At 43.5% G+C, this 24,658-nt stretch overlaps 1 protein-coding gene across 1 annotated transcript in view; it reads right to left on the bottom strand.

Moving 5' to 3' along the window:
* Window positions 1–10,981, bottom strand: part of LOC131936067 (5-oxoprolinase) — a 45,430-nt gene extending 34,449 nt beyond the window's left edge. Inside the window, exons 1-11 of the mRNA XM_059292916.1 lie at window positions 10,958–10,981; window positions 8,048–8,224; window positions 7,387–7,578; window positions 5,865–5,990; window positions 5,661–5,767; window positions 4,966–5,081; window positions 4,742–4,809; window positions 4,566–4,618; window positions 3,964–4,076; window positions 2,259–2,347; window positions 1,927–2,044 (exon numbers count right to left, since the gene is read on the bottom strand). Of these exons, the coding sequence (XP_059148899.1) occupies window positions 1,927–2,044; window positions 2,259–2,347; window positions 3,964–4,076; window positions 4,566–4,618; window positions 4,742–4,809; window positions 4,966–5,081; window positions 5,661–5,767; window positions 5,865–5,990; window positions 7,387–7,578; window positions 8,048–8,224; window positions 10,958–10,981 (1,183 nt within the window). The remainder of the gene's footprint in view (window positions 1–1,926; window positions 2,045–2,258; window positions 2,348–3,963; window positions 4,077–4,565; window positions 4,619–4,741; window positions 4,810–4,965; window positions 5,082–5,660; window positions 5,768–5,864; window positions 5,991–7,386; window positions 7,579–8,047; window positions 8,225–10,957) is intronic.
* Between the last annotated feature and the right edge of the window lie 13,677 nt (window positions 10,982–24,658).

Raw genomic sequence — 24,658 nt, 5'->3', positions numbered from 1 at the left:
CACCTAATGATTAGAGAAAAGGTATCTGTGATTGTGAGGGGCCCACCTAAAGATTAGAGAAAAGGTTGGCATCCGTGATTGTGAGGGGCCCACCTAATGATTAGAGAAAAGGTATCAGTGATTGTGAGGGGCCCACCTAATGATTAGAGAAAAGGCATTCGTGATTGTGAGGGGCCCACCTAATGATTAGAGAAAAGGTATCTGTGATTGTGAGGGGCCCACCTAATGATTAGAGAAAAGGTTGGCATCCGTGATTGTGAGGGGCCCACCTAATGATTAGAGAAAAGGCATCAGTGATTGTGAGGGGCCCACCTAATGATTAGAGAAAAGGTTGGCATCTGTGATTGTGAGGGGCCCACCTAATGATTAGAGAAAAGGCATTCGTGATTGTGAGGGGCCCACCTAATGATTAGAGAAAAGGTATCTGTGATTGTGAGGGGCCCACCTAATGATTAGAGAAAAGGTTGGCATCCGTGATTGTGAGGGGCCCACCTAATGATTAGAGAAAAGGTTGGCATCTGTGATTGTGAGGGGCCCACCTAATTATTAGAGAAAAGGCATCCGTGATTGTGAGGGGCCCACCTAATGATTAGAGAAAAGGCATCAGTGATTGTGAGGGGCCCACCTAATGATTAGAGAAAAGGTTGGCATCTGTGATTGTGAGGGGCCCACCTAATGATTAGAGAAAAGGCATTCGTGATTGTGAGGGGCCCACCTAATGATTAGAGAAAAGGTATCTGTGATTGTGAGGGGCCCACCTAATGATTAGAGAAAAGGTTGGCATCCGTGATTGTGAGGGGCCCACCTAATGATTAGAGAAAAGGCATCAGTGATTGTGAGGGGCCCACCTAATGATTAGAAAAAAGGTTGGCATCTGTGATTGTGAGGGGCCCACCTAATGATTAGAGAAAAGGTATCATTGATTGTGAGGGGCCCACCTAATGATTAGAGAAAAGGTTGGCATCTGTGATTGTGAGGGGCCCACCTAATTATTAGAGAAAAGGCATCCGTGATTGTGAGGGGCCCACCTAATGATTAGAGAAAAGGCATCAGTGATTGTGAGGGGCCCACCTAATGATTAGAGAAAAGGTTGGCATCTGTGATTGTGAGGGGCCCACCTAATGATTAGAGAAAAGGTTGGCATCCGTGATTGTGAGGGGCCCACCTAATGATTAGAGAAAAGGTTGGCATCTGTGATTGTGAGGGGCCCACCTAATGATTAGAGAAAAGGCATCAGTGATTGTGAGGGGCCCACCTAATGATTAGAGAAAAGGTATACGTGATTGTGAGGGGCCCACCTAATGATTAGAGAAAAGGCATTCGTGATTGTGAGGGGCCCACCTAATGATTAGAGAAAAGGTTGGCATCCGTGATTGTGAGGGGCCCACCTAATGATTAGAGAAAAGGTTGGCATCAGTGATTGTGAGGGGCCCACCTAATGATTAGAGAAAAGGTTGGCATCTGTGATTGTGAGGGGCCCACCTAATGATTAGAGAAAAGGTATCCGTGATTGTGAGGGGCCCACCTAATGATTAGAGAAAAGGTTGGCATCCGTGATTGTGAGGGGCCCACCTAATGATTAGAGAAAAGGTATCAGTGATTGTGAGGGGCCCACCTATTGATTAGAGAAAAGGTATCAGTGATTGTGAGGGGCCCACCTAATGATTAGAGAAAAGGTATCCGTGATTGTGAGGGGCACACCTAATGATTAGAGAAAAGGTATCCGTGATTGTGAGGGGCACACCTAATGATTAGAGAAAAGGTTGGCATCCGTGATTGTGAGGGGCCCACCTAATGATTAGAGAAAAGGTATCCGTGATTGTGAGGGGCCCACCTAATGATTAGAGAAATATCAAAACGATCATCATAAAATTCCAATTTGTAAAAGTCTGGATGCCCCACTTCCCTCCACCTCTGTGGCCGTACCTTTCATGTAGCAGACAGGACCAGGGTGAGCGCCAGCAGACTCCGGCCCTACAACAAACATGCCTGACCTGAAGAACAGCTGAGAGCCACCCCCTGCAGCCACTGTGTTGATGTCCAGCTGGAAAACAGGGCAGCGTGGGGTCAAAGGTCAGATCAATGCCACAGATGGAAATTGTTATAATTGTTTTTTAACACACTAAGTCTAAGAAAATAAATAAGAGCTAGATTGGTAGATAGAGGAGATGGAATTTGTTAGAATTGATTTTAAACATTAAGGCTTAGAAAATAAATAAGAGCTAGATTGGTAGATAGAGAAGGAGGTTTTATTTGACCTGGGGAGCTTGTATGGTGACCCCAGCTGTTGTGGTCTCAAACACATGTTCGTAGTCACCAGCAAACCTGCTGACATCAGTGGAGGTACCTGAGGGAGGGTCAATGATGGGGGTCATGTGTCAAATATTGAGGGTGGGGCAATGATGGGGGTCATGTGTCAATGATGGGGGTCATGTGTCAAATACTGAGGGTGGGTCCTATGACAGGGGTCATGTGTCAAATACTGAGGGTGGGTCAATGATGGGGGTCATGTGTCAAATACTGAGGGTGGGGCAATGATGGGGGTCATGTGTCAAATACTGAGGGTGGGGCAATGATGGGGGTGGGGCAATGATGGGGGTCAAGTGTCAAATACTGAGGGTGGGTCAATGATGGGGGTCATGTGTCAAATACTGAGGGTGGGGCAATGATGGGGGTCATGTGTCAAATATTGAGGGTGGGGCAATGATGGGGGTCAAGTGTCAAATACTGAGGGTGGGTCAATGATGGGGGTCATGTGTCAAATACTGAGGGTGGGGCAATGATGGGGGTCATGTGTCAAATATTGAGGGTGGGGCAATGATGGGGGTCAAGTGTCAAATACTGAGGGTGGGTCAATGATGGGGGTCATGTGTCAAATACTGAGGGTGGGGCAATGATGGGGGTCAAGTGTCAAATACTGAGGGTGGGGCAATGATGGGGGTCAAGTGTCAAATACTGAGGGTGGGTCAATGATGGGGGTCATGTGTCAAATACTGAGGGTGGGTCAATGATGGGGGTGGGGCAATGATGGGGGTCATGTGTAAATGATGGGGGTCATGTGTCAATGATGGGGGTCAAGTGTAAATGATGGGGGTCATGTGTCAATGATGGGGGTCAAGTGTCAAATACTGAGGGTGGGGCAATGATGGGGGTCTTGTGTCAAATACTGAGGGTGGGTCAATGATGGGGGTCAAGTGTCAAATACTGAGGGTGGGGCAATGATGGGGGTCAAGTGTCAAATACTGAGGGTGGGTCAATGATGGGGGTGGGGCAATGATGGGGGTCAAGTGTCAAATACTGAGGGTGGGGCAATGATGGGGGTCAAGTGTCAAATACTGAGGGTGGGTCAATGATGGGGGTCATGTGTCAAATACTGAGGGTGGGGCAATGATGGGGGTCATGTGTCAAATACTGAGGGTGGGGCAATGATGGGGGTCAAGTGTCAAATACTGAGGGTGGGGCAATGGTGGGGGTCATGTGTCAAATACTGAGGGTGGGGCAATGATGGGGGTCTTGTGTCAAATACTGAGGGTGGGGCAATGATGGGGGTCATGTGTCAAATATTGAGGGTGGGGCAATGATGGGGGTCATGTGTCAAATATTGAGGGTGGGGCAATGATGGGGGTCATGTGTCAAATACTGAGGGTGGGTCAATGATGGGGGTGGGGCAATGATGGGGGTCATGTGTCAAATACTGAGGGTGGGTCAATGATGGGGGTGGGGTAATGATGGGGTCAAGTGTCAAATACTGAGGGTGGGGCAATGATGAGAGAAAAACACAGATGTAAAGAAAGTTTCTAACACTTGCTCAGACAGACAGCTGAGCATTTTGAAAAACATATTTAAAAATTGGCCTTATTACATCAGTACTACGTATCTTTTAAAATCTGTATGTTTTATCTTTCCATACAATAACTGATGTGCTTCCTAAAAAAGATATTTCAAATGGCCTGTGAGAATTACCTCCCATATCAAAGCCAATGACAGGAACTTTGGTATCCTTGCAGTATGTAGTCTCAGCGTACCCCACCACACCCCCAGCAGGGCCAGACAGTATAGCATGAGAACCCATGAAACTGAAACAGTTGTAGCAACACATCAACTAAACATCAAAGAGCTGTAACATCAACTAAACATCAAACAGTGGTAGCAACACATCAACTAAACATCAAAGAGCTGTAACATCAACTAAACATCAAAGAGCTGTAACATCAACTAAACATCAAAGAGCTGTAACATCAACTAAACATCAAACAGTGGTAGCAACACATCAACTAAACATCAAAGAGCTGTAACATCAACTAAACATCAAAGAGCTGTAACATCAACTAAACATCAAAGAGCTGTAACATCAACTAAACATCAAACAGTGGTAGCAACACATCAACTAAACATCAAAGAGCTGTAACATCAACTAAACATCAAACAGCTGTAACATCAACTAAACATCAAACAGCTGTAACATCAACTAAACATCAAACAGTTGTAGCATCACATCAACTAAACATCAACTAAACATCAAAGAGCTGTAACATCAACTAAACATCAAACACTCTGGTCAATACCTTTCCATTGGTGTCAGTCCCCCATCTGATTGCATAAATAATATCTTGGCACCCTGAAATGGTTAACCAAAAACAGTATTTTTACAATATACTATCATCAATATAGTATATGAATATTCAAGAATTCTGTAACATAAATGTATTGCAGATCTATCAGATAAAGAGCCAATGATTACCTGTAAGCCTGTTCTAAAGCCATCAACATATTTCTTGATACAAGGAGTTAAATAGGCATCAGCACACGCTGTGGAAAACAAGGTTTTATAGAGAATAGCTCTAGAATCACTTTAAATATATAATACAATATAATACAACAAAATGTATTGTGGCAGAGATTATTCTTAAAAGTAGCAGTTCCAAAGATGGTTACAATGCAAGCTAGATTTAAAATATAAATTACCTGTGTACCCTCTAGGCACAATACGCGCCATCGACATGACCTTAGATGACAGCGAGACATTTGTAAAGCCAATTTCTTGTGCAAGTTTGCCTATAAGTTCTTCATGACCTGAATAGCTGCAAGTATTTTATTCTACAGGTTGGTAGCACAAACACAATGTACACACACTTAACAGAACGAGATGACCTTAGTTAACTAACATCACCAGTTTAGCTCCCATCACAAAATAACATCATGAAAGGATGGCAGACATACATGTAAGAGTGCATGAGCACTACAACCAGACAACACAAGATGGCAGACATACATGTAAGAGTGCATGACAACACAAGATGGCAGACATACATGTAAGAGTGCATGACAACACAAGATGGTAGACATACATGTAAGAGTGCATGACAAGATGGCAGACATACATGTAAGAGTGCATGACAACACAAGATGGTAGACATACATGTAAGAGTGCATGACAAGATGGCAGACATACATGTAAGAGTGCATGACAACACAAGATGGTAGACATACATGTAAGAGTGCATGACAAGATGGCAGACATACATGTAAGAGTGCATGACAACACAAGATGGTAGACATACATGTAAGAGTGCATGACAAGATGGCAGACATACATGTAAGAGTGCATGACAAGATGGCAGACATACATGTAAGAGTGCATGACAAGATGGCAGACATACATGTAAGAGTGCATGAGCACTACCGCTAGACTTCTGATGCCTTTCTCCAGGACCACCCTTAAATCCAGCTCCAACTGGCCCAGGTTCAGTGGCTTCCATGTATCCAGCTGAAATTAAAATCATTCCATTTTTTATTTGTTCTGTTCTGCATTTAGTTTACAAAAAGGTATTTGATTATTTGTTCTAAGATAAACACCAGTGTACCAGTTCCCCTGTGACTCCTGTAACTGTACCCATGTGTTTCTTAAGTTGACAATCTTCTCGTCTCAGCACCAGCCTCTCTTCCACTTCAATCACTTCCTCATACAAGTTTTCTGGGCTCACAATTTCCTGCAAAATTCAATTATATGGTTATAACATTTACATTTTTAAAAACTATTTAGTAGTGTTGATGTATGACACAATTTTAAGTGTTTGGGCAAACAATGTAGTGATGTTGAAAACCCAGAATGTTGATTTGTAATAATTTTGAAAAAAAGTAATAATATAATTTTTTTTTTAAATTGAGGCTCCAGAAAATAGATGGAGTCACATGAATCTGCTTGCAGTATAGGAACAAGCTAAAAATACTTTAGTCACTGAAACAGAATTTGGTCTGCTTCATGTTTGTTTTACATCAACATTTTAAAATAACATTGAAAATTACATTTGAAACTATGTTTTTTTTTTGAAAGTATAAAACTTTAACATTTGGAAACCACAAAGAACTGAGTATGCTGGATAGTTGCATCCCTGTGTTCCACAGAATGAAGAGAAATTGTTTGAGTTGCTGTTTTGATGGTTGCTTTTTAAAAATTGCTAACTGTGCTAAAGAGAGTAAAAACAAAAAGGTACTATTGACAAGAAGGTCTAGTAGGCCTGAATGTTTTTTAAAGTTGTTGTACTGTTGTTAACTGACAGCTATTCTATACGACCATCATCATTCCTGTGGGCCCCTTGTGGAGCATTCTATACAAGCACCCATGGAATTTTAAAAAATCAAATCAATTACCATGTCAATGATGTTAGGACGAGACTGATTAAAAAATCTAATCAATTACCAAGTCAAAGATGTTAGGACGAGACTGATTAAAAAATCAAATCAATTACCAAGTCAAAGATGTTAGGACGAGACTGATTAAAAAATCAAATCAATTACCAAGTCAAAGATGTTAGGACGAGACTGATTAAAAAATCAAATCAATTACCAAGTCAAAGATGTTAGGACGAGACTGATTAAAAAATCAAATCAATTACCAAGTCAAAGATGTTAGGACGAGACTGATTAAAAAATCAAATCAATTACCAAGTCAAAGATGTTAGGACGAGACTGATTAAAAAATCAAATCAATTACCAAGTCAAAGATGTTAGGACGAGACTGATTAAAAAATCAAATCAATTACCAAGTCAAAGATGTTAGGACGAGACTGATTAAAAAATCAAATCAATTACCAAGTCAAAGATGTTAGGACGAGACTGATTAAAAAATCAAATCAATTACCAAGTCAAAGATGTTAGGACGAGACTGATTAAAAAATCTAATCAATTACCAAGTCAAAGATGTTAGGACGAGACTGATTAAAAAATCAAATCAATTACCAAGTCAAAGATGTTAGGACGAGACTGATTAAAAAATCAAATCAATTACCAAGTCAAAGATGTTAGGACGAGACTGATTAAAAAATAAAATCAATTACCAAGTCAAAGATGTTAGGACGAGACTGATTAAAAAATCAAATCAATTACCAAGTCAAAGATGTTAGGACGAGACTGATTCCCAATGTGCAGCAAATCTCTGAACCCTTTTGTTATCACCAGTGCCATCCGTTCACCTTTTCTTTCCAGCAAGGCATTAGTGGCAACTGTAGTTCCCATCCTTATCCAGCTTATAAGAGAAGTATCAATGGGTGTTGTCTTTGTTGGCAATGAACCCATTTCCTGAGGAATTTATTTTTCCATTTTATTGAATAGCTGCTTTATTAAAATTGCTATAAATTGCAACCTCATAGAATATGAATTATTCCTAATCAAATTCTCACTATAATATTATTGACAAAAAAATAACCTTTTTTAAAATCATGTTAAAATTTATATTGTCAGTGTTACTGGTCCAATTCCAATGCTAACACACAAAGTACAGTTAAGCCGTGGAGTAATATTTTATAGTACTAGCAAAATATGCAGTGTTCTGTAGTCAAGAGTGGCATTAAAATAATTCTAATTCTAGTTCAAGGCCTAGTATTCTATCTAGTTCCTTGTCTAGATGGTAGACCGTGCTAGATCTACAATCTAACTCTAGCAGGGTAGGAGTAGGCCTGAATATATACAGTTTTGAAATATTAAACTAATATAATTTAGCATTAATTTATTAATTGATTAAAATAATAGTTAAATCAATGATGCATACTTGATGGATAATTCTGCGTATTGCTTCTTTTGGTGCATCGTCATAGTTAGCAGGATCTTCAGACAATAACTTCATTAAACGAATTTTTCCGCTGGGACATTTGGCCCATACATCAGTAAATGTGCCACCTCTGTCAATGGCAAACTGAAATTTCCCATCACCAGACATGGTCGATCTCTATTCTTTAACTCTTGAGTAGAATCTGGACAACTGTATTTATGTACAGAAAGTTAGAAACTAAGTAAACTGTAAAGTTTAAAATACAAATCTCAATGGTAAGGGGTCGTCCATAAATGACGTCACACTTGTAGTGCGGAGGTCTGTAATTTTGTGACGGTGTGTGATGAGGGGGGGGGGGGGGGGGGTTCAGGTGGTGCGACGTCAGACTTTTCCATTATAAAATAGCAATGTTAGAAAATGAATTTTAGACGTTATTTCACGTTTTAGAAAACTGTTTTAATAAATTGTATTAGAAATTGATTAAAATACTCTATTTTGACAGAGTTCAGATAAGATTTTGGAAAAATATCAATGTTTTAAAAAAAATTCAACTGCAATTTTGAGGGGGGGTTGTAGGCTGAGGTGTGACGTCCTTTTAGGGGGGTATGGCTTTTTGTGACAATGTGAATGTGTGACGGAGGAGGGGTAAAAATCGTCAAAAAATGTGTGACGTCATTTATGGATGACCCCTGCCCTAGGGGATCCAAAGGGTCGATTCTAAATAGTAAATAAAAAAATATCATCCTTAAAAATAAATTATTATATTACTGAATACTAGATCTAGAATCTATACTGTTGTAACTGTTTTTGTTTACTAAAAAGTTAAAAACTCAGCCTTATTTATAAGTAAATAAGTTATAAGTTGGTAATCTATCGTTTTGGGTACGTAAAATCGCCCGCGGCTATTAATGTACGAAAAAGTTACCTCATTGTCAAGGCTTTAGTAGAAGTATATTGTGATATATTTGTGTCAAATATTATAGATAAATGAATAATAAAACTAAATCAATGGCTAAATATATCAATATATGCCAGAAATTTACTTTAAACAGCAGTGTTTGCGAGCAAGATTTGCTATATAAATAGCAGCCATTTGTAAAATAGAGTGACTTCCGCCTGTCTCGCGCTATATCCGCTATAAAAAAAACTTAAACAAGATGGCTGCTATAGTAAATGAGCATGGTTGCATCTGTTGGAAATATCGCTAGTCTTCATTTATTACTGAAAAGTTTTAATTCAATTGTTTAAAAACAGGTACATAAATGAAAGAAGGAAACATTTTTGTATTTTTCAAAACATAAATCCTCCTCAAAATGTGAAATAATTATTAAAATTTAAGGAGTCACCTGTTTTTCACATTACTAGTCGCGGGCGATTTTACGTACCCAAAACGATAGATTACCTATAAGTTATATATATTTTATAAGTCAATATAATAAAATATAATTGAATATAAGTTGTTTGCGAGCAAGATACTTGATTCTAGAATTTAGAACTAAGTAATTTTTAACAACTAGAGTCTAGTTCGAATTATAATTATATTATAGCGGCATTATTCTTTCTAGATCTAGATCTAGAATTTAGATCTCTATAACATCAACAGTCATTAAACAGAGTAATGGTGCAAATATTTTAAACTTTTACTTTTGAACTTTAGATATTCTAGGCCTGGTAATGCTGATATTATTATCTAACAGATTTTACGTGCTGCAAACTTGAACTGATAGCTGCTGAACTGAATAGTATGTTGACTTGATTTCAAACTACATTTCGCCAGGTAGGCTTAGGCTATGCATGCCTATTAGAGTTTCAATGAATAAAATATAGGCTAAGTACTTGACTGTAAAGATGATTAGATGAAACTACTCCATTAAAATAACAAATTAATCTGAGATACTGAATGGCTGAGGTTGTAACTATCTCAAAACGTACAAAAAAATTCAATTTCATAATAAAATGAATTTAAAAAGTAAGGATCAAGAAATGTGCCTGTCCAAAGGTGTGTGAAGAAACAAAAATAATGTTTATTTAGGCATCTATATATATCGGTACAGCTCAAACTAACAAATTGCTGGTGCGGGAAAGAAATTATTAATAATAAAGCAGTGGTTCCCAAACGTTTTCGAATGGCGAACCCCTTTTATAAAAATTCAGTGACCTGCGACCCCCATAGAATTAAAAAGTCGAAATTAGTAAGGACATTAACCAGTGCTAAAATTGGAATTTCTGGTAGACTTTCAATGTAAATTATTATTGATAACTGTTTTAATACGATGAGAAAAAAATTGCATGCTATTAAATAGCTTCGACATTCGCGGTTGAGGTTTTGTTAACGCTAACCTCATGTCATTCTTAACATTTAATTTATTTATTTGTTTTGGTTTTAATTGGAGAAGTGTTGAAAATCTAATCTCGCAAAGATATGTAGACACAAACGGAACTAAAACTCAAAAGGCAATCAATTTCACGTTTGGGTATGAATGGTGCATACTACACCAAAATTTGGTGATCAGCTTTTCATCTGACGCGGAATCATTCCTCACATTTAAGAATGCATCTTGTAATTCACTGGGAATGCTCGCAACATCAAGGGAAGAAGAGGATGGGTACCGTGTCAATGCAGATTCTTCTTCTTTCAGCCAGAGGCGTAGCGACCCTTCCCGGCGCCCGGGGACAAACTTTCGATTTGCCCCCCCCCCCTCGAACTTTTCATTTGCACCCCCCCCCCCTCAAACTTTCGATTTGCACCCCCCTCAAACTTTCAATTTGGCGCCCCCTAAGGTCGGTGCCCGGGGACATGTGTGTCCCCCCCCTCGCTACGCCTCTGCTTTCAGCTCAGAGATAACGCCGCAGTTCGATGCTAAGAGATTCAAGATACCCAGAAATCTGCTCTTTCAAATTTGTATTTACCTCACAGTCATACTCACCAAACATGGCAATATTATTACAAGATTTATTTTTCTTCGCCAATTTTGAAGCTTTGATAATCATGAAAAGAGATAATAGCGTAGCCAGCGTACTGTAATGTAGAAAAGCATAACCTCGTGATCTTTATTCATATCTTTGCATAGTTCTTTAAACATCATGTTTTATGCGGATACACTGAAAATTCTAGTAAAAAATTACCGAAATAAAGTGTTGTTCCACTTCTCACCATTCTCCCATAGATACATATATATATATATATATATATATATATATATATATATATATATATATATATATATATATATATATATATATATATATATATGTATGTATGTATGTATATATACATATACATATATATATATATATATATATATATATATATATATATATATATATATATATATATATATATATATATATATATATATTATTCAGGAAACTGCTTCCATTTCCATCTCACTTAATAATCTATCATTGGGGATAGTGTTAAGCTAGTGGATGCCTTTCTCAAGCTCTTAGTTTGGATAGATCTGCTGGTGGCAGTTGTTGCTTTCCAGGATTCTTTGCCATACAGTAGGAAGCTAAGGACATTGCTGACTTTTGAAAAGTCTACATTTTGTCTTGGAGGAAATTTTTTCTGGCTACCACTGGTCCTCTTGTTTCTGATCGGGCCGATTAGCTTGTCCAAGTGAGGACTAACTATGCTGGTGCACCATAAAACGGCCCAGGACAAAACGTCAATATGACCCCGTCAAATCGATCCCCGACAAAACGATCCAGTCAAAAAAGCCCCGTCAAAAGTGCCCCGACATATTGGCTCTCGTCAAATGTGCTCCCTTCATATTAACTTGCGAAAGATAGGGCTCCCGAGCCCGATATTTAGACTCCCGATATATTGGCTACCGACAAATAGGTTCAGGACATATGGCTCCCGACAAATAGGTTCAGGACATATGGCTCCCGACAAATAGGTTCAGGACATATGGCTCCCGACAAATAGGTTCAGGACATATGGCTCCCGACAAATAGGTTCAGGACATATGGCTCCCGACAAATAGGTTCAGGACATATGGCTCCCGACAAATAGGTTCAGGACATATGGCTCCCGACAAATAGGTTCAGGACATATGGCTCCCGACAAATAGGTTCCGGACATATGGCTCACGACAAATAGGTTCAGGACATATGGCTCCCGACAAATAGGTTCAGGACATATGGCTCCCGACAAATAGGTTCAGGACATATGGCTCCCGACAAATAGGTTCAGGACATATGGCTCCCGACAAATAGGTTCAGGACATATGGCTCCCGACAAATAGGTTCAGGACATATGGACCCCGACAAATAGGTTCAGGACATATGGCTCCCGACAAATAGGTTCAGGACATATGGACCCCGACAAATAGGTTCAGGACATATGGCTCCCGACAAATAGGTTCAGGACATATGGCTCCCGACAAATAGGTTCAGGACATATGGCTCCCGACAAATAGGTTCAGGACATATGGACCCCGACAAATAGGTTCAGGACATATGGCTCCAGACAAATAGGTTCAGGACATATGGCTCCCGACAAATAGGTTCAGGACATATGGCTCCCGACAAACAGGTTCAGGACATATGGCTACCGACAAATAGGTTCAGGACATATGGCTCCCGACAAATAGGTTCAGGACATATGGCTCCAGACAAATAGGTTCAGGACATATGGCTCCCGACAAATAGGTTCAGGACATATGGCTACCGACAAATAGGTTCAGGACATATGGCTCCCGACAAATAGGTTCAGGACATATGGCTCCCGACAAATAGGTTCAGGACATATGGCTCCCGACAAATAGGTTCAGGACATATGGCTCCCGACAAATAGGTTCAGGACATATGGCTCCCGACAAATAGGTTCAGGACATATGGCTCCCGACAAATAGGTTCAGGACATATGGCTCCCGACAAATAGGTTCAGGACATATGGCTCCCGACAAATAGGTTCAGGACATATGGCTCCCGACAAATAGGTTCAGGACATATGCTTCCAGACAAATAGGTTCAGGACATATGGCTCCAGACAAATAGGTTCAGGACATATGGCTCCCGACAAATAGGTTCAGGACATATGGCTCCCGACAAATAGGTTCAGGACATATGGCTCCCGAAAAATAGGTTCAGGACATATGGCTCCCGACAAATAGGTTCAGGACATATGGCTCCCGACAAATAGGTTCAGGACATATGGACCCCGACAAATAGGTTCAGGACATATGGCTACCGACAAATAGGTTCAGGACATATGGCTCCCGACAAATAGGTTCAGGACATATGGCTCCCGACAAATAGGTTCAGGACATATGGCTCCCGACAAATAGGTTCAGGACATATGGCTCCCGACAAATAGGTTCAGGACATATGGCTACCGACAAATAGGTTCAGGACATATGGCTCCCGACAAATAGGTTCAGGACATATGGCTCCCGACAAATAGGTTCAGGACATATGGACCCCGACAAATAGGTTCAGGACATATGGCTACCGACAAATAGGTTCAGGACATATGGCTCCCGACAAATAGGTTCAGGACATATGGCTCCCGACAAATAGGTTCCGGACATATGGCTCACGACAAATAGGTTCAGGACATATGGCTCCCGACAAATAGGTTCAGGACATATGGCTCCCGACAAATAGGTTCAGGACATATGGCTCCCGACAAATAGGTTCAGGACATATGGCTCCCGACAAATAGATTCAGGACATATGGCTCCCGACAAATAGGTTCAGGACATATGGCTACCGACAAATAGGTTCAGGACATATGGCTACCGACAAATAGGTTCAGGACATATGGACCCCGACAAATAGGTTCAGGACATATGGCTCCCAACAAATAGGTTCAGGACATATGGCTCCCGACAAATAGGTTCAGGACATATGGCTCCCGACAAATAGGTTCAGGACATATGGCTCCCGACAAATAGGTTCAGGACATATGGCTCCCGACAAATAGGTTCAGGACATATGGACCCCGACAAATAGGTTCAGGACATATGGCTACCGACAAATAGGTTCAGGACATATGGCTCCAGACAAATAGGTTCAGGACATATGGCTCCCGACAAATAGGTTCAGGACATATGGCTCCCGACAAATAGGTTCAGGACATATGGCTCCCGACAAATAGGTTCGGGACATATGGCTCCCGACAAATAGGTTCAGGACATATGGCTCCCGACAAATAGGTTCAGGACATATGGCTCCCGACAAATAGGTTCAGGACATATGGCTCCCGACAAATAGGTTCAGGACATATGGCTCCCGACAAATAGGTTCAGGACATATGGACCCCGACAAATAGGTTCAGGACATATGGCTCCCGACAAATAGGTTCAGGACATATGGACCCCGACAAATAGGTTCAGGACATATGGCTCCCGACAAATAGGTTCAGGACATATGGCTCCCGACAAATAGGTTCAGGACATATGGCTCCCGACAAATAGGTTCGGGACATATGGCTCCCGACAAATAGGTTCAGGACATATGGCTCCCGACAAATAGGTTCAGGACATATGGCTCCCGACAAATAGGTTCAGGACATATGGCTCCCGACAAATAGGTTCAGGACATATGGACCCCGACAAATAGGTTCAGGACATATGGCTACCGACAAATAGGTTCAGGACATATGGCTCCCGACAAATAGGTTCAGGACATATGGCTCCCGACAAATAGGTTCAGGACATATGGCTCCCGACAAATAGGTTCAGGACATATGGCTCCCGACAAATAGGTTCAGGATATATGGCTCCCGACAAATAGGTTCAGGACATATGGCTCCCGACAAATAGGTTCAGGACATATGGCTCCCGACAAATAGGTTCGGGACATATGGCTCCCGACAAATAGGTTCAGGACATATGGCTCCCGACAAATAGGTTCAGGACATATGGCTCCCGACAAATAGGTTCAGGACATATGGCTCCCGACAAATAGGTTCAGGACATATGGACCCCGACAAATAAAGTTCAGGACATATGGCTACCGACAAATAGGTTCAGGACATATGGCTCCCGACAAATAGGTTCAGGACATATGGCTCCCGACAAATAGGTTCAGGACATATGGCTCCCGACAAATAGGTTCAGGACATATGGCTCCCGACAAATAGGTTCAGGACATATGGCTCCCGACAAATAGGTTCAGGACATATGGCTCCCGACAAATAGGTTCAGGACATATGGCTCCCGACAAATAGGTTCAGGATATATGGCTCCCGACAAATAGGTTCAGGACATATGGCTCCCGACAAATAGGTTCAGGACATATGGCTCCCGACAAACAGGTTCGGGACATATGGCTCCCGACAAATAGGTTCAGGACATATGGCTCCCGACAAATAGGTTCGGGACATATGGCTCCCGACAAATAGGTTCAGGACATATGGCTCCCGACAAATAGGTTCAGGACATATGGCTCCCGACAAATAGGTTCAGGACATATGGCTCCCGACAAATAGGTTCAGGACATATGGCTCCCGACAAATATGTTCAGGACATATGGCTCCCGACAAATAGGTTCAGGACATATGGCTCCCGACAAATAGGTTCAGGACATATGGCTCCCGACAAATAGGTTCAGGACATATGGCTCCCGACAAATAGGTTCAGGACATATGGCTCCCGACAAATAGGTTCAGGACATATGGCTACCGACAAATAGGTTCAGGACATATGGCTCCCGACAAATAGGTTCAGGACATATGGCTCCCGACAAATAGGTTCAGGACATATGGCTCCCGACAAATAGGTTCAGGACATATGGCTCCCGACAAATAGGTTCAGGACATATGGCTCCCGACAAATAGGTTCAGGACATATGGCTCCCGACAAATAGGTTCAGGACATATGGCTCCCGACAAATAGGTTCAGGACATATGGCTCCCGACAAATAGGTTCAGGACATATGGCTCCCGACAAATAGGTTCAGGACATATGGCTCCCGACAAATAGGTTCAGGACATATGGCTCCCGACAAATAGGTTCAGGACATATGGCTCCCGACAAATAGGTTCAGGACATATGGCTCCCGACAAATAGGTTCAGGACATATGGCTCCCGACAAATAGGTTCAGGACATATGGCTCCCGACAAATAGGTTCAGGACATATGGCTCCCGACAAACAGGTTCAGGACATATGGCTACCGACAAATAGGTTCAGGACATATGGCTACCGACAAATAGGTTCAGGACATATGGCTCCAGACAAATAGGTTCAGGACATATGGCTCCCGACAAATAGGTTCAGGACATATGGCTCCCGACAAATAGGTTCAGGACATATGGCTCCCGACAAACAGGTTCAGGACATATGGCTACCGACAAATAGGTTCAGGACATATGGCTCCCGACAAACAGGTTCAGGACATATGGCTACCGACAAGTAGGTTCAGGACATATGGCTCCCGACAAACAGGTTCAGGACATATGGCTACCGACAAATAGGTTCAGGACATACGGCTACCGACAAATAGGTTCAGGACATATGGCTACCGACAAATAGGTTCAGGACATATGGCTCCCGACAAACAGGTTCAAGACATATGGCTCCCGACAAATAGGTTCAGGACATATGGCTCCCGACAAATAGGTTCAGGACATATGGACCCCGACAAATAGGTTCAGGACATATGGCTCCCGACAAATAGGTTCAGGACATATGGACCCCGACAAATAGGTTCAGGACATATGGCTCCCGACAAATAGGTTCAGGACATATGGCTCCCGACAAATAGGTTCATGACATATGGCTCCCGACAAATAGGTTCAGGACATATGGCTCCCGACAAATAGGTTCAGGACATATGGACCCCGACAAATAGGTTCAGGACATATGGCTCCCGACAAATAGGTTCAGGACATATGGCTCCCGACAAATAGGTTCAGGACATATGGCTCCCGACAAATAGGTTCAGGACATATGGCTCCCGACTAATAGGTTCAGGACATATGGCTACCGACAAACAGGTTCAGGACATATGGCTACCGACAAATAGGTTCAGGACATATGGCTCCCGACAAATAGGTTCAGGACATATGGCTCCCGACAAATAGGTTCAGGACATATGGCTCCCGACAAATAGGTTCAGGACATATGGCGCCCGACAAATAGGTTCAGGACATATGGCTCCAGACAAATAGGTTCAGGACATATGGCTCCCGACAAATAGGTTCAGGACATATGGCTCCCGACAAATAGGTTCAGGACATATGGCTCCCGACAAATAGGTTCAGGACATATGGCTCCCAACAAATAGGTTCAGGACATATGGCTCCCGACAAATAGGTTCAGGACATATGGCTCCAGACAAATAGGTTCAGGACATATGGCTCCCGACAAATAGGTTCAGGACATATGGCTCCCGACAAATAGGTTCAGGACATATGGACCCCGACAAATAGGTTCAGGACATATGGCTCCCGACAAATAGGTTCAGGACATATGGCTCCCGACAAATAGGTTCAGGACATATGGCTACCGACAAATAGGTTCAGGACATATGGCTCCCGACAAATAGGTTCAGGACATATGGCTACCGACAAATAGGTTCAGGACATATGGCTCCCGACAAATAGGTTCAGGACATATGGCTCCCGACAAATAGGTTCAGGACATATGGCTCCCGACAAATAGGTTCAGGACATATGGCTACCGACAAACAGGTTCAGGACATATGGCTCCCGACAAATAGGTTCAGGACATATGGCTCCCGACAAATAGGTTCAGGACATATGGCTCCCGACAAATAGGTTCAGGACATATGGCTCCCGACAAATAGGTTCAGGACATATGGCTCCCGACAAATAGGTTCAGGACATATGGCTCCCGACAAATAGGTTCAGGACATATGGCTCCCGACAAATAGGTTCCGGACATATGGCTCCCGACAAATAGGTTCAGGACATATGGCTCCCGACAAATAGGTTCAGGACATATGGCTCCCGACAAATAGGTTCAGGACATATGGCTCCCGACAAATAGGTTCAGGACATATGGCTCCCGACAAATAGGTTCAGGACATATGGCTCCCGACAAATAGGTTCAGGACATATGGCTCCCGACAAATAGGTTCAGGACATATGGCTCCCGACAAATAGGTTCAGGATATATGGCTCCCGACAAATAGGTTCAGGACATATGGCTCCCGACAAATAGGTTCAGGACATATGGCTCCCGACAAATAGGTTCGGGACATATGGCTCCCGCCAAATAGGTTCAGGACATATGGCTCCCGACATATAGGTTCAGGACATATGGCTCCCGACAAATAGGTTCAGGACATATGGCTCCCGACAAATAGGTTCAGGACATATGGCTCCCGACAAATAGGTTCAGGACATATGGCTCCCGACAAATAGGTTCAGGACATATGGCTCCCGACAAATATGTTCAGGACATATGGCTCCCGACAAATAGGTTCAGGACATATGGCTCCCGACAAATAGGTTCAGGACATATGGCTCCCGACAAATAGGTTCAGGACATATGGCTCCCGACAAATAGGTTCAGGACATATGGCTCCCGACAAATAGGTTCAGGACATATGGCTCCCGACAAATAGGTTCAGGACATATGGCTCCCGACAAATAGGTTCCGGACATATGGCTCCCGACAAATAGGTTCAGGACATATGGCTCCCGACAAATAGGTTCAGGACATATGGCTCCCGACAAATAGGTTCAGGACATATGGACCCCGACAAATAGGTTCAGGACATATGGCTACCGACAAATAGGTTCAGGACATATGGCTCCCGACAAATAGGTTCAGGACATATGGCTCCCGACAAATAGGTTCAGGACATATGGCTCCCGACAAATAGGTTCAGGACATATGGCTCCCGACAAATAGGTTCAGGACATATGGCTCCCGACAAATAGGTTCAGGACATATGGCTACCGACAAATAGGTTCAGGACATATGGCTCCCGACAAATAGGTTCAGGACATATGGCTCCCGACAAATAGGTTCAGGACATATGGCTACCGACAAATAGGTTCAGGACATATGGCTCCCGACAAATAGGTTCAGGACATATGGCTCCCGACAAATAGGTTCAGGACATATGGCTCCCCACAAATAGGTTCAGGACATATGGCTCCCGACAAATAGGTTCAGGACATATGGCTCCCGACAAATAGGTTCAGGACATATGGCTCCCGACAAATAGGTTCAGGACATATGGCTCCCGACAAATAGGTTCAGGACATATGGCTCCCGACAAATAGGTTCAGGACATATGGCTCCCGACAAATAGGTTCAGGACATATGGCTCCCGACAAATAGGTTCAGGACATATGGCTCCCGACAAATAGGTTCAGGACATATGGCTCCCGACAAATAGGTTCAGGACATATGGCTCCCGACAAATAGGTTCAGGACATATGGCTCCCGACAAATAGGTTCAGGACATATGGCTCCAGACAAATAGGTTCAGGACATATGGCTACCGACAAATAGGTTCAGGACATATGGCTCCAGACAAACAGGTTCAGGACATATGGCTACCGACAAATAGGTTCAGGACATATGGCTCCCGACAAACAGGTTCAGGACATATGGCTACCGACAAATAGGTTCAGGACATATGGCTCCCGACAAATAGGTTCAGGACATATGCCTCCCGACAAATAGGTTCAGGACATATGGCTACCGACAAATAGGTTCAGGACATATGGCTCCCGACAAATAGATTCAGGACATATGGCTCCCGACAAATAGGTTCAGGACATATGGCTCCCGACAAATAGGTTCAGGACATATGGCTACCGATAAATAGGTTCAGGACATATGGACCCCGACAAATAGGTTCAGGACATATGGCTACCGACAAATAGGTTCAGGACATATGGCTCCCGACAAATAGGTTCAGGACATATGGCTCCCGACAAATAGGTTCAGGACATATGGCTCCCGACAAATAGGTTCAGGACATATAGCTCCCGACAAATAGATTCCGGATATATGGCTCCCGACAAATAGGTTCAGGACATATGGCTCCCGACAAATAGGTTCAGGACATATGGCTCCCGACAAATAGGTTCAGGACATATGGACCCCGACAAATAGGTTCAGGACATATGGCTACCGACAAATAGGTTCAGGACATATGGCTCCCGACAAATAGGTTCAGGACATATGGCTCCCGACAAATAGGTTCAGGACATATGGCTCCCGACAAATAGGTTCAGGACATATGGCTCCCGACAAATAGGTTCAGGACATATGGCTACCGACAAATAGGTTCAGGACATATGGCTCCCGACAAATAGGTTCAGGACATATGGCTCCCGACAAATAGGTTCAGGACATATGGCTACCGACAAATAGGTTCAGGACATATGGCTCCCGACAAATAGGTTCAGGACATATGGCTCCCGACAAATAGGTTCAGGACATATGGCTCCCGACAAATAGGTTCAGGACATATGGCTCCCGACAAATAGGTTCAGGACATATGGCTCCCGACAAATAGGTTCAGGACATATGGCTCCCGACAAATAGGTTCAGGACATATGGCTCCCGACAAATAGGTTCAGGACATATGGCTCCCGACAAATAGGTTCAGGACATATGGCTCCCGACAAATAGGTTCAGGACATATGGCTCCCGACAAATAGGTTCAGGACATATGGCTCCCGACAAATAGGTTCAGGACATATGGCTCCCGACAAATAGGTTCAGGACATATGGCTCCCGACAAATAGGTTCAGGACATATGGCTCCCGACAAATAGGTTCAGGACATATGGCTCCCGACAAAAAGGTTCAGGACATATGGCTCCCGACAAATAGGTTCAGGACATATGGCTCCCGACAAATAGGTTCAGGACATATGGCTCCCGACAAATAGGTTCAGGACATATGGCTCCCGACAAACAGGTTCAGGACATATCGCTACCGACAAACAGGTTCAGGACATATGGCTCCCGACAAATAGGTTCAGGACATATGGCTACCGATAAATAGGTTCAGGACATATGGCTACCGACAAATAGGTTCAGGACATATGGCTCCCGACAAATAGGTTCAGGACATATGGCTACCGACAAATAGGTTCAGGACATATGGCTCCCGACAAACAGGTTCAGGACATATGGCTACCGACAAATAGGTTCAGGACATATGGCTCCCGACAAATAGGTTCAGGACATATGGCTCCCTACAAATAGGTTCAGTACATATGGCTCCCGACAAATAGGTTCAGGACATGTGGCTCCCGACAAATAGGTTCAGGACATATGGCTCCCGACAAATAGGTTCAGGACATATGGCTACCGACAAATAGGTTCAGGACATATGGCTACCGACAAATAGGTTCAGGACATATGGCTCCAGACAAATAGGTTCAGGACATATGGCTCCCGACAAATAGGTTCAGGACATATGGCTCCCGACAAATAGGTTCAGGACATATGGCTCCCGACAAATAGGTTCAGGACATATGGCTCCCGACAAATAGGTTCAGGACATATGGCTCCCGACAAATAGGTTCAGGACATATGGCTACCGACAAATAGGTTCAGGACATATGGCTACCGACAAGTAGGTTCAGGACATATGGCTCCCGACAAATAGGTTCAGGACATATGGCTCCCGACAAACAGGTTCAGGACATATGGCTACCGACAAATAGGTTCAGGACATATGGCTCCCGACAAATAGGTTCAGGACATATGGCTCCCGACAAATAGGTTCAGGACATATGGCTACCGACAAATAGGTTCAGGACATATGGCTCCCGACAAATAGGTTCAGGACATATGGCTCCTGACAAATAGGTTCAGGACATATGGCTCCCGACAAATAGGTTCAGGACATATGGCTCCCGACAAATAGGTTCAGGACATATGGCTCCCGACAAATAGGTTCAGGACATATGGCTCCCGACAAATAGGTTCAGGACATATGGTTCCCGACAAATAGGTTCAGGACATATGGCTCCCGACAAATAGGTTCAGGACATATGGCTCCCGACAAATAGGTTCAGGACATATGGCTCCCGACAAATAGGTTCAGGACATATGGCTTCCGACAAATAGGTTCAGGACATATGGCTCCCGACAAATAGGTTCAGGACATATGGCTCCCGACAAATAGGTTCAGGACATATGGCTCCCGACAAATAGGTTCAGGACATATGGCTCCCGACAAATAGGTTCAGGACATATGGCTCCCGACAAATAGGTTCAGGACATATGGCTCCCGACAAATAGGTTCAGGACATATGGCTCCCGACAAATAGGTTCAGGACATATGGCTACCGACAAATAGGTTCAGGACATATGGCTCCCGACAAATAGGTTCAGGACATATGGCTCCCGACAAACAGGTTCAGGACATATGGCTCCCGACAAATAGGTTCAGGACATATGGCTACCGACAAACAGGTTCAGGACATATGGCTCCCGACAAATAGGTTCAGGACATATGGCTCCCGACAAATAGGTTCAGGACATATGGCTACCGACAAATAGGTTCAGGACATATGGCTCCCGACAAACAGGTTCAGGACATATGGCTACCGACAAATAGGTTCAGGACATATGGCTCCCGACAAACAGGTTCAGGACATATGGCTCCCGACAAATAGGTTCAGGACATATGGCTCCCGACAAATAGGTTCAGGACATATGGCTCCCGACAAACAGGTTCAGGACATATGGCTACCGACAAATAGGTTCAGGACATATGGCTCCCGACAAATCGGTTCAGGACATATGGCTCCCGACAAATAGGTTCAGGACATATGGCTCCCGACAAATAGGTTCAGGACATATGGCTACCGACAAATAGGTTCAGGACATATGGCTCCCGACAAATAGGTTCAGGACATATGGCTCCCGACAAACAGGTTCAGGACATATGGCTCCCGACAAATAGGTTCAGGACATATGGCTACCGACAAACAGGTTCAGGACATATGGCTCCCGACAAATAGGTTCAGGACATATGGCTCCCGACAAATAGGTTCAGGACATATGGCTACCGACAAATAGGTTCAGGACATATGGCTCCCGACAAACAGGTTCAGGACATATGGCTACCGACAAATAGGTTCAGGACATATGGCTCCCGACAAACAGGTTCAGGACATATGGCTCCCGACAAATAGGTTCAGGACATATGGCTCCCGACAAATAGGTTCAGGACATATGGCTCCCGACAAACAGGTTCAGGACATATGGCTACCGACAAATAGGTTCAGGACATATGGCTCCCGACAAATCGGTTCAGGACATATGGCTCCCGACAAATAGGTTCAGGACATATGGCTACCGACAAATAGGTTCAGGACATATGGCTCCCGACAAATAGGTTCAGGACATATGGCTCCCGACAAATAGGTTCAGGACATATGGCTCCCGACAAATAGGTTCAGGACATATGGCTCCAGACAAATAGGTTCAGGACATATGGCTACCGACAAATAGGTTCAGGACATATGGCTCCCGAGAAACAGGTTCAGGACATATGGCTACCGACAAATAGGTTCAGGACATATGGCTCCCGACAAATCGGTTCAGGACATATGGCTCCCGACAAATAGGTTCAGGACATATGGCTCCCGACAAATAGGTTCAGGACATATGGCTCCCGACAAATAGGTTCAGGACATATGGCTCCCGACAAATAGGTTCAGGACATATGGCTCCAGACAAATAGGTTCAGGACATATGGCTCCCGACAAATAGGTTCCGGACATATGGCTCCCGACAAATAGGTTCAGGACATATGGCTACCGACAAATAGGTTCAGGACATATGGCTACCGACAAATAGGTTCAGGACATATGGCTACCGACAAATAGGTTCAGGACATATGGCTCCAGACAAATAGGTTCAGGACATATGGCTCCCGACAAATAGGTTCAGGACATATGGCTCCCGACAAATAGGTTCAGGACATATGGCTCCCGACAAATAGGTTCAGGACATATGGCTCCCGACAAATAGGTTCAGGACATATGGCTCCCGACAAATAGGTTCAGGACATATGGCTACCGACAAATAGGTTCAGGACATATGGCTACCGACAAGTAGGTTCAGGACATATGGCTCCCGACAAATAGGTTCAGGACATATGGCTCCCGACAAACAGGTTCAGGACATATGGCTACCGACAAATAGGTTCAGGACATATGGCTCCCGACAAATAGGTTCAGGACATATGGCTCCCGACAAATAGGTTCAGGACATATGGCTACCGACAAATAGGTTCAGGACATATGGCTCCCGACAAATAGGTTCAGGACATATGGCTCCTGACAAATAGGTTCAGGACATATGGCTCCCGACAAATAGGTTCAGGACATATGGCTCCCGACAAATAGGTTCAGGACATATGGCTCCCGACAAATAGGTTCAGGACATATGGCTCCCGACAAATAGGTTCAGGACATATGGTTCCCGACAAATAGGTTCAGGACATATGGCTCCCGACAAATAGGTTCAGGACATATGGCTCCCGACAAATAGGTTCAGGACATATGGCTCCCGACAAATAGGTTCAGGACATATGGCTTCCGACAAATAGGTTCAGGACATATGGCTCCCGACAAATAGGTTCAGGACATATGGCTCCCGACAAATAGGTTCAGGACATATGGCTCCCGACAAATAGGTTCAG

The sequence above is a fragment of the Physella acuta genome, unplaced genomic scaffold (assembly GCF_028476545.2).
Source record: "Physella acuta isolate Inbredline_101_S28 unplaced genomic scaffold, ASM2847654v3 ptg000166l, whole genome shotgun sequence".
Lineage (NCBI taxonomy): Eukaryota > Metazoa > Mollusca > Gastropoda > Physidae > Physella > Physella acuta.
The sequence above is the reverse complement of the archived record's forward strand: the minus strand, read 5'-3'. Positions and strand labels throughout refer to the sequence as shown.